We start from the raw sequence: 17,370 nt of genomic DNA, 5'->3' as shown, positions 1-17,370 counted from the left end.
TGAGATGTTATCAATCCTCCAATAGGTACTATCTAATAATTGTCTTTTATTAAGATGCCACAGTTTTCTGCCTATATCTCTTCATGCATTAATCATGAGTCCATGTAACATGATAGTACTATCGATCACACATGAGCAAAACTTATATCAGTAAGGAAAATTCCCCAAAAGAGAAGGGAAATTCTTATTTTTGTAAATTTTACTGTAACTACACACTAGAAGAGATCCTCTGTTGTTATACCTTAAATCAATAAACAGTCAACATACATTTACAGCTCTTTTGGGGGCTTACAGGTGTTTTTAGTACTTTGGGAGGTTAAAATACCAAAATAAGCAAAGCTGCTTTTTCCCACCTAATTAAATTAAGATATACCCCTAAACTGTGAATTGTGACATCAGTGTGTGAATTTGTTCTGTGTCAAACATGTATATTCTTCAGAAAGTACTGGAAAATATAAATTGGATATAAATGCAAAGAGTGTTTTTCAGGAACTGATCCAACTGTATGATCTAATTAACAGACTAGGAAATAACCCGTATTGTGCAAACAGCTGGAGAAGGGATGAAATTTCATGTAAAGGAAGGGATATCAAGGGTGAAATTCACTGCTGTACAAAAGGTCTATAGGAGACATATTCCGTATTTGGGGAAAAAAAAAAAAAAAAAAAGGTTTCACCTGGTTGCAAAAAGTGTTGATTGCCATACCCTGGTAGGGAGCCAGTGAATAAGCAAGTTGCCTGTCTCGTTATAATTAGTTAAACGGCACATATCATACGTGTTAAGCAATAAATCCTTCTCATGGATGTGTAGTATGCTTTCAGAAATTTCTGAATGACTCTTCTGAGAACCTCAGGTTTGCAATTGTGACCCCAAACCAAATGCTTTATGATCAAATGAATACTAAAGTGGTATTTACTTACCAGCAAATCTGGATATTTAAGGTGTCTCTGGAAATAGTATCTTTGTGGGTTTTGATGTGTATACATATAAAATTCTATCAAAAATTGTCACAGCCTGTGTTTTTCTTAGAGATGCAAATTGGCAATCTGTTCCAGAATGTATTCATTTTTGTGCTGCAGCTTTGTATGACATTTATTTTCTTGATCATGTAATTCCTCAGTCTTTGGCAGGCAAACACAGATAATTTAGATCAAAGGAATGGAGAGTAGTGTAAAACTTCTCATCAGAGTACTTTCTGGAATCCTTTATGCATTACAGTAACATTTGCAGGAAGTTCCAACATGGAAAGTCCATTTATGCTCTTCCTACTCTACTGAACCCTCATTTCAGATGTACAATGAAATTAAATCATTTATTAAATAGTAATATATATTTTCTTTTTGAAATGGATTGGCATGGAAGAGTGTTAACTCATTAACTATCTTTAGATGAATTATCTCGTTTGATGTTAGAATAACAGGAAACATGGGTCTTTGCCTTGTTTTGATTTATCCTTTTTGACTTCTGATGTTCACAGGATGTCTATATGTTCTCTGTAGGCATGGGGTCTCTTTCTAGCTTGGTACTCCTAGCTTAATTTCTTGGTACTCCAGCAGAACAAGAGGCACAATATTAACTTTAGCGTGTAACATGAGTTGAACTGAGAGCCACCTTGCTCAGAGATTAGAAAATTTAAAAGACAAGGAACTTCTTAGATCATTGCATGATTTCCATGCATCCTTTGAAATAAAATTTTAAAATTCTGAGTCTGCCACTCATCTTGTAAATACAGCTTTGCTAGTGAACAGACTTTCTTGCATGTGTTATTTACAACAGCTTCTATTTCTGTCTGCCACGTGGAGGAGACAGAGAAATACCTTAATTGCAGATTCTCAACTATCTTTAGATTGATCATAAGAAAGTGGTTTTGTTCAGATCTTTGATCTTTATTCAAAATGTAAATGATTATTCATCTTTAGCAAACTGAAATAATACATGCAATATATCTTCTGAGAAAATTATATTTTAAAGCATTTTAAGTGAGAGAGCCTGACAGAAAATGAACATTGCTGCAGCTTCATTGTCTTTGAACTTAGACTAACAAACAGTAAAGAGAGATTATTTTATTAGAAGGGAGTTAGGAAATAACGAAATAAAATAAAACATAAGCAACTTAATTCTTCACCAAAAATGTTTCAAGTATGAATACTAACTAGTATATTTTTTCAGAGAGAGAATAAAATTAAACAAAATCAATGAATGATAATACCTTGCTCTTATTACACACCTGTGGTGGCCCACTCAGCAGCAGCCTCCTTGGGTGAAAGGTGTCCATTCTGCCCTCATTCCTATTATTGTAGTCCATATGGGTTGGCTTGGGCACCGTCCATTGGCGGTAGTATAGAGATTGCTCCGTGCAAGTCATCATCTTACTCATAAGAGGACGAAAAGAACTTGCCCACATAACAGAATGATAAGGTAAAAGGGAAGATGACTTGGGAAGTCCACTGCTGTCCGTAGAGGTAATAATATCATAAACCAATTTGGGCAAGAAAACTATAGGAGGCTGTTTTGATGCTTTGGTCATGGAGCATTGAGAGGTCTGTAGGATGAAGGAGTTGTGAGTAGGCGCAGAGAAGGAAGAGGAGGAGGAAAAAGGTGAAGAGGATGAGGAGGTGATGGAAACTTGGGCACTTTTTATGTTTTGTTTTGTATCCAGTTGTTCTGTTACTGGTGATAAGTGTTTGCTGACTGTTGTTTGTGCCCCCTTGTCTACCTTCTGCTTCTGCCTTTCATGGTTGTTTGTAGTTTCTTCAGTGCTGTTGCTTAGGTGGGGGGATTTTGCTGTATCTCCTGCTGTTACGAAAGGAGGTGATGACTCACTGCAGAATGCTGTAACTAAAAGAAAAATTCTATTTCAATACAGGGCAACAATGTCATCTAGTCAATGTCATAGTTAAACACTGAAAAATCACTGTGATATGGTGCCTGTCAAGTAATGCAACCTCACCCCTGTTCCTGCTTTCAAATTAATCATACAGGAAGTATTAATGGGACTAGTTTGGAATATCTGTCTCAATGCAGCAACCACCTTTACAAAAACTGAATTTGCATAGGAAAGCTGTCAGTGATTGTTTTGTCCTCTCCTTCCCTCATCCATTCCCTGCTTGACTCAGGAGTTCATCAGATACCATCATCTCTCAAGACCACTATAAAATTATGTAAACTGTTGTTTAAAGGAATGCAAGAAAATAAGTACTAACAGGAGAGGAAGATTTCCTTAATCACAGGCAAATTTTGGCCACACGGACACTGTGAATTGAACAACAGCACAATTTTAAAAAAGAAAAACAAGTGGTGAGAAAGTTTATAAAAATTTCTTCAAGTTGTTTTGGTGATGGTGGGTTTGTGTGTGGGTTTTTTTTTTGTTGTTTTGTTTTGTTTTTATTTTTCTTTTGTAACAACCATTGTGTCTACAGAAAAGAAATCAGGCCAAATATGCATGTCAGCATGGTGAAAACTACAATTAGATCAAAAAGATTTTATTGTCACTGGCAAAAAACAACATGTCTTTAAAAAGCTGCATGACATCTCAACTCCTATATAGTTATGGTACAATTTATATTCTGCACTTCACTCAACTCTCCTAATATTATCGGCATAAAAAGCATGCAAATAAATTTATCTGACAAAAAGCCCTAGTAGTTCTCAACATTGGCTCATGCTTTCTATGTCAATTTGCAGATTACAAAGGAAACAAAGATTTTAAAATGATCCACCTCTAAAGAAGATTCCAAACAGTGCAAAATTAATGAGTGAACATTCTGGAGTGGGCGGGGGGGGGGAACCCACAAACAAGAGTGAGCATGGTTTTTCTCCCACAGATTCTCAAAAGATTTTTTTTTTTTTAATGTAAGGCATGTTTTCTTGTTCATAAATTGTCATAGCTTCAGTGAATACAGTCAGCCATTGCAGTACTAACTCAGGACTGATACCTCGGTTTCCCACATTAAAAAAAAGTGCCTGTTTTAGATACCCCAGCCTATGATTACTTTTCAAGCAACAAAACATTTTATTTCTTATAGTTCAGAAGTCTGATTCTTAAGGGTGAGTTTTTTAAGTTGTCTTTAGCGACACTATTAAAATAGGCGTTGCCAAAAGCTTGGTGATTTATGAATTTAATTCTTTCCCTAACAAGCTGAATAAAAGGTCTCTTTCATATCCTAACAATAACTTAACAGAGATAATCTTAACGTCTTACTGGAAGCCTTTGAAGAGAGAGATGAAGATGCAGAGTCATGGGAATGAGATCTTTCTCTTTTCATAGGACTTCTCTTTTCTGAAGTAGAACCTGTTTCAGGAAAGGTAGCAGGGGAAAGCAAAAACAAAACATGATTTAAATAAGCCTGTAAGAAGTTATGGCTAATAGCTAATTAAGAAGTTAATGGCTAATAGCCATAACTTCTATGGCTATTGAAGCAGCAAAAAGAACCCAAGTTTGTCTGGATTTTGTCCTCATCCTGACACCATTTACAATGTGAAGAGTATCTGCTTCTGCTGTGCAGTTTTGGATTAGCCTGCGGTCTGATCTAACTACGCTTAGCTGCAATAGCCTCACAAAATAAATTCTGCTGCCATTAGTTGGCAATTTCTAGGCATGTCTCAACCACATTTTATCTTTCAAACCCATGCCTTACTTTCCTCACAAATCAAGTGTCAGGGAAGCCAACTGACAATGAGCTCCACTTTGTCAGTACGTTAAGAAATTACCTCCTACCCCTTACGTTACAACTCTATGGACAAATTACATCTCAGCTTTTGGTAATGACAGTCTATATTTAGACAGCCACCAAGGATATTTGCTTGAGGTTCATAGCTTAGGCTTCTATGTCAAAATGCTTGTTTCTGTACAATTTTACCACAATAAACAGATACATAAGCACTGCTATAAGTCTATCTTCTTTGCTGCTCAGAATTGAGCCCTTGAGGAGCATACCATAGTTAATGGACTAGGAAAATAGCCTTACAACTTAGGTACCTAATGTCAGTGCACCTTTGGCTCAGATCACATATAATCTTGGCTTTCTTCAACTAAATGGGCAGAGGTATTCATCCCACTTAAAGCAGGCTTCTATTGTAAACCGTCAGAGCATGACCATAGGTGTTTCATTTGTACATCAAAAGAATTTGTTTGATTAAAGTAAGTATTTCTGTTCTGCTTGTTCTGCTCTCTTTGCTATCAATGAGTAAGAGCTCAATAAATGAACAGTAACAAGGTTTCCTCTTCATTAGTTTAAAAAAAAAAAAAAAAAAAAAAAAGGAAATGAAAGCAAGTAGTTTGAGATTTAACTAATTTACAGTAACTAAAATTCCTAGTTTTCCCCAGTTGCAAGGTACAACAAACAGTAAAGAAAAAATGTTAAGAAATTAATGGTATCTCATAATATCCATCAATTCCCACACAAATTAAAAAAATACGCTTTCTGGGTAAGTCACTGTATGTTTATATATGATATGTTTTAATTGCTCTTAAAAACTGATAAACTTGCAACTCTACCATTTCAATTTGAATTCATGGACAGCACTCAGGAGTACTCAAGAAGCACTTTAAAGTTGCTACATTCAGATATTTCTTCTAGCCATGATGTTTAATTCTTTACAAACTAGAGACTATTCAGCTTGACTTTGAACAGTTCCCTTGGGAGGAATCTTCAACACTGTCAGTATGTAAGGATAGGTTAGGCGGGATCAGTGAGGAAGTTTTGGTGGAGATGTCCCTGCTGTGAAGTCACTGCTTCCCAGATGGCAAAGCACAGAGAGGGAAAAAAAAAAAAAAAAAAAAAAAAAAAAAAAGAGGGAGAGAGGACAGAACCAATTAGCAGAGAAATAATACATGCAGAAGCATGACTGTGACAGATTAAAATGCCTCAGCAGCAGCACTCTGGGCAGGTAAGGGTGAGAGAACAGTGGTTCACTAAGATAAAGCAAAAGTGAGGAGCAGAGGTAACTCAGTAAAGCTAACACTGGCTAACCTTTACTGACTAGATATCACACATAATTTCATATTTTCTAATACAACTCAATCATTTTACAGCTTCTTTTATTATTACTACTAGCAATACCTTCTGTTGCTATTTCTTCATCTTCGTTATCAGTGCTGCTTAGTTTCTCTGGGTCACTTTCTAACACATCGTTCATAACTGCTTTCTCTGTGTGAACTTCTGAGCTCACAAAGTATGCTGCCAAACCAAGTTCTTGCTCCAAGGTTGTCCTTACCAAAGAAGATGAATTTATTAAACGTAGGTCACAGTATCTCAGTGATCTGGAGAGAAACAGATATGGTAATATGAAAACTCACTGTAATCTACTTTATTTCTTTTCCAGATGCAGCCAAAGTGAAATTTTTTTAATGATATACTTAAACTATGGATGAGATAGAGCACAGTATATCTTTGGTGCTTAATAGGTTTACCACTATGGTGTGCACAGTTTTATTTTCTTAATCCAGTTAAGCAGCTTAACTTAATGTTCAGTGCACTGAACATTAACATCAGCACAAGAAAAAGAGTATCATTTGGGTTTTAAGCCTAATACACAGAATGGGATTCAATTGAACATAAAAAACCATGTAGTGCTATTTTGGTGGCCCCAGGACATCCTGTCTGCCTCCCAGCTTCAACTCCAGAAGGTGTGGATCTCTTCACATGTCCTGTAGCACATATGCCAGCATCCTGCAGATGTCTCATCTACCTTTTGGTGTCTGAAGTAGCTATAGATTTTTATTTTTTTTTAATATATCCTTACTCTCTCTTGTATAGTGGGACAACTCTCCTACCACTTTTAAGTTATTTGTATCTTTCTATAAGCAGGGGATTATTATTAATAATAAGCTTCTTGTATTTGTGATATAAAAATGGAAAAGCAATATCTTGACACTGAAATCTGCTTTCATCTCCCACGAGCATTTAAACAGTTAATTTTTAAACATTTGGAAAGCAATGGATAAAAAACTTCCACTGAGAAAATACCAGATCTTCTTACCGTGGCAAAGACTCCCCCTGTGGATCCATACCACTAAATATTAATATACAAGGCAAACCCTCCAACTCCAAATATGTCTGTGGCCTCCAATCTACATCTTCAATTTTCTGCCAGACCTGCATAAAATATGCTGTTGGACATACTGATATGGCACAGATAAAAATACATTTTATCATTCATTATATGAATCATTTTGTACATTGATAGAAATTCCACCAAGGTAAGCCACATAGCAGAGCCAATTACAGGTAGATTTCACCGTTCCTAAAGACTTTCAGGTAGCAGTCTGACTGTTATAAACCTGAGGAAATTGGGACAGTATGTTCTGGTCTGAAAAGTCTCGACTCCATCTGCACACTGCTGAGGCTAGAGCATACACAGATAGAGTGGATATAGTGCATGAGATGATGAGGATGAGCTTTGGGAGACAGAAGAAAACAGAGACTTGCTTCTTATGGCAGATAAAGTATGGGTGTCTGAGCCCAAGGAGGGAAATGAGTTAGGAATGAAATCTTTTGACCTTAGAGCAATAGCAGGAGGCTGAAAGTGTTGAACACGCATACACCACAGCCCTCACTTAATACCCTCTGAAAACTCCTGCTCTTCACCAAAGTTGTCAGTTCTGGTAACTTCATGAGAAGTTCGATAATTAGATATATGATTTGAATCTTTAGCATCAGGCTATAAAACTTTACTCACATCAGTCAGTACATTTTGCTGTGAGACTGACTTACTACAGATAAGGAATACACAGCAGGAGCAACAGTAAGACAATTCAGCTTCTGACATTTGTACATTTACCACTGTTGTGCATGACTGTGAAGACAAACAGGATGTGATTCAGAATTAATACTAGTTGTTTGTCTTTTTTTTCAGAAAAAAAAAAAAAATTACAAATAGCAGTACAAGATTAGAATTAGGCCCTGGATTTCTAATGATTTTGTCTAACATATCACATTAGGCACAGTACAGAGTGTAATATACATTTTTGCTTTGATGATCAGATGTTGGTAATTTTATGAAGAACAAGGAAATATCAGAGGCTTTTGTTACATAGATGACCCAAGACTCTAGACCTAAAGCACATAAATGAATCCATGAAACAACACATGGTCCAGAAAACATAAAGCAAGTCCTGAGCTGTGAATACCAGGGTGTTCTAGGACTCGTAGCTGGCATCACTGATTTGGTGCCTTCATGCCATCTGCTGGTGAGAAGAATAATATAAACCTCAATGGGTCACTGATTAAAATCTTTTAGAACTACAATAACTTTGTGAGAAAAGTGATAATTTTATTTGGCTGTTTTCCCTATTGTTATAAATAAAAGCAGTTCAGCTGCTTGGGAGGGTTACTGCTGGCAGCCAAGTTCTAGCTACATGAGTTAATATTCAGCTGAGTAACCAGAACACAACCAGAGTGAGGAGAGTAAAGGAATCACAGATTGTATGTCTAAAAGATAAAACTCATGCTCCTTACAGTAGTTTTGAGTTTTACAAGTAAGAATCACACTTCAGCTTACAACCATAACTCTCACCGATAAAGTCTCCCCACCTACCCATCTAATGAAGCTTCCCAGTATATTTCATTCTGTAAGTTACCTTTAGTTGCTCCACAAAGTGCTTCCCTATTGTGATTCCAGAATTAGGATTTCCCAAGATTATTTCAAAGTTATCTTCAAGGGCTAGTCTTTCCCTTACATTATACAGACGTTCATATGCCACTGCAGCCAGCGGGGTACATGGAATTCTCAACACTACCATGAGGCCATGACCACTAGGACATTGTCTTGAAGAGTTTATTAGGTTTTGGGTGATTTCCAGAGTTTCAACTGAGGTGTAATTCTTCATCTGAGAAAGACCACACACTGCCATCATAGCTGCAGAGTAGTGTTGTATGAGGACAAAAGTCCTTATCACTGCACTGTGTAATCTGGGAAACCTGAAATAAATGGCGAATTAAATAGTGAAGTATTAAAGACTAGAGTGAAAAAGCTAATGTTCTCCAAAATATAGTAAACTTAAGATTTCCTCCTGTAAAGAATCCTTCATATTTACTGTACAACAGACTCTCACCAAAGTGCAGTTTGATAGTTCTTGCAATGCATCATTACACAATCAGAACTGATGTTGTCTCTCTATTTCTCAGTACAGATTTAATAAGCAAAGAGTTCAGTAATGTTACATCACTTCAAGTAACCAATACTTTACTGCTGTTACAAAATTTATTACAGAATATTTGCTAATGCACTCAGTAATACCATCAATCAAAATCAAGGCATTTGTCAACAAGAACAGTATTCTTCATGATATGTTATCTTTAGGTGTTTTTTTCTCTTGTTTTCTTACTAAAGCCCCAAACTTGTTTCCAATAGATTCAATATATAGGCAACGTTCAATGAGCACTCCATGTTTCCCAGCCCAGGTACACCCTGTCTCAATCCCCATTCTACAGTAGGGAGAAACATGGATATGTAAGAGCTTCCTGTGCTCTGGTTTTTACAGAAAGGAAACCTGAGTGTGCAGTACAAAGAGAAACTATGGCTTGCTCAGAAATGCACCTCATGTGTGTGATCAGAGCTCCACAGCACCTGGTAGCAAGCCCCATATGTTGTGTGGACATGCTCAATCTGTCAGTTACCAATATGAATTCACAAGATTCTACTTGTCCTGACTTATTTTTGTTATAGATCCCAAAGAGTTTATCCACAGTTGCATGCATTCATGTGCAGTGATTCTAGACTTGTCTTGCAAGGACCAAGGAAACTTAACTGTTGGTGTATTTTCAAACTGTGATGATGCTCAGAAGATTTTTACCACTGACTTAAGTGTATCAAACATAGTGATATACGTCCTTCTCTTTTTGGTCCTTTTATGCAGCATACACAAATAATACAACAAAATTAGCCAGGGTCAGCAAGTGATAATACTGGACAAAAGTGAGAATGTGTTTGAATTTATTATAATAATCTGATAATGTAATTTCAGATTACTGTAATATAGAAGTAGCTACTGGTCCCATCCAAGTACACACATTAAAACAGGCTGAACAATGTGCATGTTCATGGTAGGGGGCAGCCTAGACTAGTTAGATTACACACCAAATGTGCAAAAAAGATTAAAGAAAATATGAACAAGTGAAATGCCCTTGTATACAGAGTTGATTTGTGGAACAGTGAGAAAAAAAGAAAAAAAAAAAGGTTTCTAGCTAGTAACTCAAGACACTAGAAAAATACGCTTCCTAAATTTCCTGCATTAGACCAGGAAGTGTACTGTACCTCTTTCCCAAAGCCATGACCATTGCTTCAAAAGAGCTGTCATACCGAAGCAGTGGAATGCTATGGCCAGATAGAGTGGATTCAATGAATTCTGACAGTCCAAAGTATTTCTTGTTCTCATGGTATAAATCTACACCCTAAAACAAAGGAAGCAATACCAATTTAAAGCTAGCAAATATTAATGTACAATTGAATCACTGTTATCTGATATATTTGCAGTCACATTCTCCAACAAGCATACATACACTCAGATGCATACTAAACCAAAGAGAGAAAGAATCAACTAATTTTTTTTGAAAGGAAAGAAGTTTGACTTCATTTTTCCCTGTTTCTTTTTCTCTCTACTCTCTCCCCATATATACATAAGCACAGACAGAAGATCTATGCAGGTTAAATATGCACACATATCCAGAAAATTCATGTACCTACATTTCAGATGTTGATGATTTTCAGGTGCTTTCCATTTATGTAGCTCAAAGACTTTTAGCAAAGCTACTACAGTTTATAGGAGATATTAAAGGAATAATAATAATAATAATATAAAAAAAAAGGCAAGAAATGACAGAATAAGCAATGGTTAAAAAAAAAAAAAAGTCACAGACTAAATAAATAAAAAAAAAAAAAGAAAAAAGAAAAAAGATGCCATGCAAACTTCATTCTTGTCCACAAAAATCATAGGGCCTCCAAAGTTCTACCAAGTATATAAATGTAAAATAACTTATGAAAAGCTTGCAAAAGCATCTCAAAGCATCCATCTTACATTGCTGTATGAAGAAGGCCAGTGGATCTCATTGTAAGGGCTGATATGAGTATGCTGTGTCTGGAGCGCATAGGGGAAGGAAGTCACATGGAGTGTCACAATATTTGGTGCCTCTTTCACCTCTCTGCAGTTCAACAGTCTATCGACAAGTCCTGTAGACAGTTCTGTTTGAGGATAAAGGCTATGCATAGCACTGCAAAAAAGAAATCCAAAATCCAAAATTCTCCAAAGTGATTGGCACAAGGGAACATTTGGGTCCATGGGATAGCTTTAACCTGGATGTGAAATTGAAGTTAAACATATACAAGGAACTTAGGACTCTATTCTTTACCCTGCTTTTGTTGTATAGAAGGATGGGAAAAGAAATGCAAATTTTCAGTGCACCTGAAAATTTCCATAGGTCTGGTTAACTCCCTAGCTAGCAAATTACCAGTTTCTTACAACCACCAGAATATGAGAGAGAAAGGATGAAAGAAAACTGACGTTATGGCAGTTACAAATAATCACATAGTCCTCTACTAAATTTGGCCAGATTGTTAGAATTGCCCTTGAGACAATATAATTCTTGCCTACAAAATCAAGATAGAAAATGACAGACTGTAAGTCAGTACAACAGAAAGACAGAGGGAAGCTACCTGTGACAGATCTATTACAAAAATTGTTATTGTTAGGGCAAATGCTGGTATCATAGAACACCTACAGTCAATTCATTGCTCCAGAGTAAGACTTCAGTCCAAATTCATGCTATTTAATTTTTGGCATTTACTTGCAGTGACCAAGTTACAATCCTAGTCAGTGCAAGCTCCTGTTATCAACACATAGAGATAAGTAATTCCAGGAATTTGTTGTTTCCACCCAAGACCTATGCCAGCTTTCAGAAATGCCCATGTCTCTGTTGGGTCTATGTGGGCAATCCCAAGCAGTTAAACTCCTCTTTTAGGCACCTTATTTAACTAACTGACTTCAGTTAGGGGGCATGAATCCTGCTGTACAGAATAATCGCTTCAATATTTGCCACTTACATGTCTTTTTTAGATAAAAATAAAAAAATATATATATCAGAGGTTAGTAGCAATACGGGTACATCTCTATCCCTCAGGGATGTTATATGCCTTAAGGGCCATTGTTTAAGTTCCTAAGATATAGAGGAGTTGAACATTAAACCCTCACATATGCAAAAATACAGGTTTGATGAAAACACTGGTTCTTAACCAGTGTGAAAGTCAAGGTCTTGTCATCTCATTCACAAGCAAAATTCAAAGGCTTTTTGTTTCAGAAACACTATGATGTTTGCAATGTTGGAACATGCTGGTGTTTCTGGAATTCAGCACATTCTCCAACTTCCCCAGTGCCTCAGGAGATACAAAGCAAAAGCAGCCCATCTTCTCAACAGGCAGACTGCTAAGAAGGCGAAGAAACAATGAGCTATACAAGTGAACTGACAGGGAATTTGGTAAACATTGAACAGAAATCTCCCTGCTCCCTTGAGACATTTACCTAAAATCATGTACATGCAGAAACATTCAATTCCTACAAAGTTAAAAAAAAAAAAAATAAGCCGCTGTGTTGGCTCACTAGCTGCCTAGTCACTGTGGAGGGTGTTTGCATGTTCTACAGTCCGGAGGACTCTGACAGAGGATAATGAATTCTGTGTACTTTCACAGGAAGCTTTCCTTTGAACAAACGAAAACCAGCCAGAAAAACGATAGCTGTGGCTGAAAGAAGGTAAAAATGGTGAGCAAAGAAAGCTGAAATGTTCCACTGGAGCATAATATTACAAGCAGAACAAAAATAAGTCATGAAGAACCTTAAAAGAAAATACAGTTATTCAACGCATGGGAAGAGAAAGTTAGCAGAAAGTTGCAAAGAGAGATGAAGGAAGACATAAATCATAAATCTGATCTTGAGAGCTAATGCAAACAATAATTTTTCTGAAGTTGCAGTTTTCTTACCTCATTAGATCCCAGTGTGCGTGATCATGGATTAAGACAAACAGCGTGTGTGGATTCTGCATAGAGTTTTGTAAAAAGACTTTGAACTTAATCTGGGCGTCTGCATCTAGTTTCATAACATACTGTTCTACCCTCTGCTTTGTAAGATGCTCCTTTTCTAATCCAAGTTCTAATAAAATACCTAAAGAAATGGAACAAACATCAGTATTTCCAGATACAAATATTTTTAATGGTTTTACTGTAAATCCAAATAAAATAAGCACCTGAGTGCCAGAGATGAAACAAAGTCTGCTGATAAGTCACTTCAGAGGGTGGAACACAAATCAAGAAATCAATTTTCTCGAAGGAACCCAAATCAAGATTTTGAGTGCTGGAGTCAGCAATTGAGCAAATATGAGACAGCAGTTTCTGAGCCACTGCTAGCTGGAATGGACGAATCTGATGCCGTTCAATCTCATAACCTGGAAAATGACAAAATTCTGTTTAGATATACATGCAAAGTCTAATTGAATGCAAAATCTTAGAGACTGGTGAATAATAATTGAGCTATACTTTAAGATACTTTGCTTATGAGTCTGAGTTCCAATTTATGAAAATCTATATGGAAAATTAAAAGAAATCTTGCTGCACTGGGGCATTTTGGCCCTGTAAATCCCTTAAATATTGAAGAGCTGAAACTGAACTTGTGCAACAGCATTCTGCTACCACAGAAGTAAGACTTAGAGCTTCAGGGAGTACAGTATCTGATGAAATGAAGCAGAGCATCCATCAAGTGTAAACCTGCATATCCCAAGATGTAAGTTCCTGATCACCACAGAACAGAATTTTTCAAGAGTCTAGGACTCTGCCCAGAAGGATCTACCTGCACACCTAAAGACCTGTTTTCAAGTACCCGACTGTTAACTGTTTAGAAGGTATTTCTTACTTGTACACACAGCTGCTCCAGTTCCATTCAGTGCTGTTGATTTATTCACTGAAGCAGACAGCGATGAAGAGATGTGCCCTTGGTTTTCCTGATAAAACTTCTCCAGCAAAAGATCAATGTCACCCTCTATCAAATTGAAAGTATAGTGGTATAAACATCCAGGTTAATAACAGCTGCATTTCATACTGACTTTTTTTGTAGGTCTTAAAGAGCTTTATATATGCTAGGTAGTTGTCATGCTCTTAGCTTATTGGCTACTTTTTACAGGAAGCCTCATCTTTTTTCTATTGTATAAATATTAATAAAATGTATATCAGGCCAGGGAATGACAGATCAGCTATGCAGACCTCTGCCTAGGACATTTATAGAAGATATCAGAAAACTAGCTCCAAGGCTCTGATCTAAATCAGCAACAACAAAGACTTCAAAGACTTTAAAGTGACTTAGTTTATGTCCTGACCATTGTGCTGCAGTGTTTGCTAATAAGGATTATGAGAAGCATTTGAAAATCTGGTGCAGAGCATAAATATTACTACATCTTTAACATTTTTGAGAGAGAAGAAAAATCCCTATAAAGCTGAAAGATAAATGAGAGTTTTACTGAACTAAGCATATCTGCAAACACATCCTATTCTATCCAGCAGGGACGCTGCTTACAGATGATAGCTGTGCAGAAAATACAGTGTGCCTGTTCGGAGAATTTAGTATTTTCTCAGCAGCTGAAAAGATTTTTGAACATGTCTGAAGCAGGGCTTAGAATGGCAGGGTCTGCCCTGTGAAGTGCAACCCAATGGATGTGGATGTTCATTTACTTGTTCTGCCCAAACAAGTAAAAATCTCTGCAAAAGAGATTCTGAGAACCGTACCTTGAAGATACTGGGAACAGAGGCATGATGGTTCTAGAAAAACAGATTTCTCTTTAGTGACTAGTCAAAATACCATGACTTATCCATAAGTGTTCTTGCCTTCTGCGTACAGATTTACTGGTGTGATATGCATGGAGAAGGGGACTGTGACATGCCTTTTACACAGACAAGCATGCTGCATTTGCTCTAGTTGTGTGATGTAATTACACTTTCCATGTGGCTCAATCTATTCCTAGATAATCCTGTTTGTAGTAATCCTCAGTATGCTCAGTTAAAAAATGATCCAGTAACCCTGGCTCTCCAAAATTTTCTTTTCTTTACCATGCATTAAAATCAAGCTCACAGTATGGTAAGTTCAAGGAACAAAATTTTCCTTCAATGAAATAATTCTTTCTACCATGGTCTAAACGAATTATGTGCTTTTGGCAGAAGAATCTATATCCGTTCACATGGATATAGACTTGCATGTTTTGTGAATGGATGTGCATACTTAAGTGTAATATGTTCAGTTACTTACTGACGTATTTTCATGAAACTAAGGGATTTTAGAAACTGACACTTTTAGGAGGAACTTCAATTCAAATATACTTTCACAACTTTGTCCTGTATATTTTATTCATTTCTAATAGTATCTTGCCAGTGGAAAAGTAGTATAGCTATTTTCACTTACTCAAAATATTCAGGGACTTGGAAACATGCCTGTTTGTAGCATATTATGTACCTGGGCAGAGGGTGCTAAAGAAGGACCCCAGAGTTTCTACTTTCCCTGTGACCAGCTGATAGTTAACTTCTTTTTGGTAGTCTGAAGGAGTAAGCATGCCCTCAGACAGGATTCTTGCCTGATACTTTCCTAAAAGAAAAAAAAAAAAAAAAAAAAAAAAGAAAAAAGTCATTTTGAAAGCACTTCAAACTAAAGTAAAAATGTTCTAAGTCATAATAAACCCCAGCTAAATGAATCTTCCCCCCATAAAAGTGGCAGAGATCAATCTTTTTTTTTTTTCCTACACACTTATGCACCATCCGTCTGTCAGATAGATTCATACTTTATAATTCTATGTTTGTTTTCCATTTTAGGGGGTACTTGTTGACACAGTATACAAAAAGAGCATGCAAATAGTCAAAGATATTAATGAATCTTTGTATGGCTATTCAAGTAATTTATCAGCATAGCCCTCAACAGGTTGTTGAAGGCAATAAAGTTGAAAGACTGTATTTTAGAAGCTAAGAAAGTGTTCAGGCCTCCACTCACAGTAGTATCCCAGTCACACAGAGCAGGAGAGCTTGACACAGTGTGTGTGCTGGTAACTTGCCATAATTTGTAGTAATGCCGTCTCAGATGCCTTGGTAAGAACACAGATAATTCATAGAGAATGTGATCACTGTGGAAGAAACCCAATTGTGCTTCTTGATCTTGGGTTCAAACCCATTACTCTGGGTTCAATGCTCTGGTTTGCTGGGGCAGCTTACAGAAACTCCTCACCGCATTGAATGATTCAGTTTTGCCTGGAGATACACCCTTGGGATCTCACCTGTTATCACAATGCAGGAATCAATGGCTCGATTTCTACTAGCACATATGATCACCACGTAGTTTGTCTTTATTAATTTTCCTTCAATGAGCAGCTTAAACATTTCTGAAAGCCCTTCAGCCAGAGAGTAGCTGCACTCAATGATGTGGACGCTGTCATTACAGGAGCTAGCTGCCAGACCTGCCAGCCAGGGAAGCTGGGCTGAGGTCACTGGTGCAATCTGGCTGGGCACTTGAGGAAAGGTCTGTGGAATTGCCTGTTGGTACTGCCGGATTTCAGATAGGTGAGATTCCCGCCACGAACGCATGAATATTTGTTCCAAATCTTCAATCAGAGGGACCTGGTCTGAGGCTAAAAAAAATTAAGAGGAAAGTGTTCATATTACAAAACAAATGAACAAAGCTGTAGAGTTAAAAACATTTGTTTTTCAAAATAAGTATTTTTTTTAGAGATGGTCATGTTTCAGGTTTATGCAAGCATGCCTACTGACATTGGAAGATGCAAACCATTTCTTTCATTTTGGAGTGTTGTTGTGAGGCTCAAGTAAAACTGCCTTAATTGGAACCTGACTATTAGAAATATTTAAGTGGTTAAGTACTGCCTGAGTCAGCATAATACTACTTCTAAACCATGGACTGTATGCAAGAACAATTAATTACAGTTGGTTTACTTTTTATTTTTAATTGCTGAAGTCCCAAATTATAGGAAAAGATTAACTTTTTGTGGTTATATTTCAATCTGTGTCTGGTCTTCAAGAACAACAAATTATTTAGCTTTAGAAAAGAATCTTACCTAGCTGAACAAGGTAGTAGACAGTCAGCAAGAGCTGCATTTCCTCTGAAATAGGCTGTATTGTGGATGCACCATATTGTTCATATGCTCTAGATAGAGACTGTGAATTTCTGTAACAGGTGTACAGCAAAGGACTCACTATCACATCATTAATGTTCCCGCAAAGATATGGGAAGTTTCCATGACCTGTGAAATGAACAATATTTGTACATATCACATTAATTTCATATTTTTGTGTGTGAATTAAACAATTCCAATAGTAGATATTTAACAAGTGAGAGATTAAGCA

At 36.8% G+C, this 17,370-nt stretch overlaps 1 protein-coding gene across 1 annotated transcript in view; it reads right to left on the bottom strand.

Moving 5' to 3' along the window:
* GREB1 (growth regulating estrogen receptor binding 1) overlaps positions 1 to 17,370 on the bottom strand; it is a gene marked incomplete at both ends in the record, with an annotated part of 57,488 nt that overhangs the window by 20,083 nt on the left and 20,035 nt on the right. Inside the window, 13 exons of the mRNA XM_084283983.1 lie at positions 2,228 to 2,838; positions 4,202 to 4,291; positions 6,063 to 6,262; positions 6,982 to 7,097; positions 8,582 to 8,921; positions 10,258 to 10,394; positions 11,018 to 11,210; positions 12,970 to 13,150; positions 13,233 to 13,430; positions 13,895 to 14,020; positions 15,482 to 15,610; positions 16,290 to 16,640; positions 17,082 to 17,267. Of these exons, the coding sequence (XP_084140109.1) occupies positions 2,228 to 2,838; positions 4,202 to 4,291; positions 6,063 to 6,262; positions 6,982 to 7,097; positions 8,582 to 8,921; positions 10,258 to 10,394; positions 11,018 to 11,210; positions 12,970 to 13,150; positions 13,233 to 13,430; positions 13,895 to 14,020; positions 15,482 to 15,610; positions 16,290 to 16,640; positions 17,082 to 17,267 (2,858 nt within the window). The remainder of the gene's footprint in view (positions 1 to 2,227; positions 2,839 to 4,201; positions 4,292 to 6,062; positions 6,263 to 6,981; positions 7,098 to 8,581; positions 8,922 to 10,257; positions 10,395 to 11,017; positions 11,211 to 12,969; positions 13,151 to 13,232; positions 13,431 to 13,894; positions 14,021 to 15,481; positions 15,611 to 16,289; positions 16,641 to 17,081; positions 17,268 to 17,370) is intronic.

This window comes from Netta rufina (genome assembly GCF_964035555.1).
Source record: "Netta rufina genome assembly, chromosome: 3".
Taxonomy (NCBI): domain Eukaryota; kingdom Metazoa; phylum Chordata; class Aves; order Anseriformes; family Anatidae; genus Netta; species Netta rufina.
Note: the sequence above shows the minus strand (reverse complement) of the source record. Positions and strands in the feature narration are given on the sequence as shown.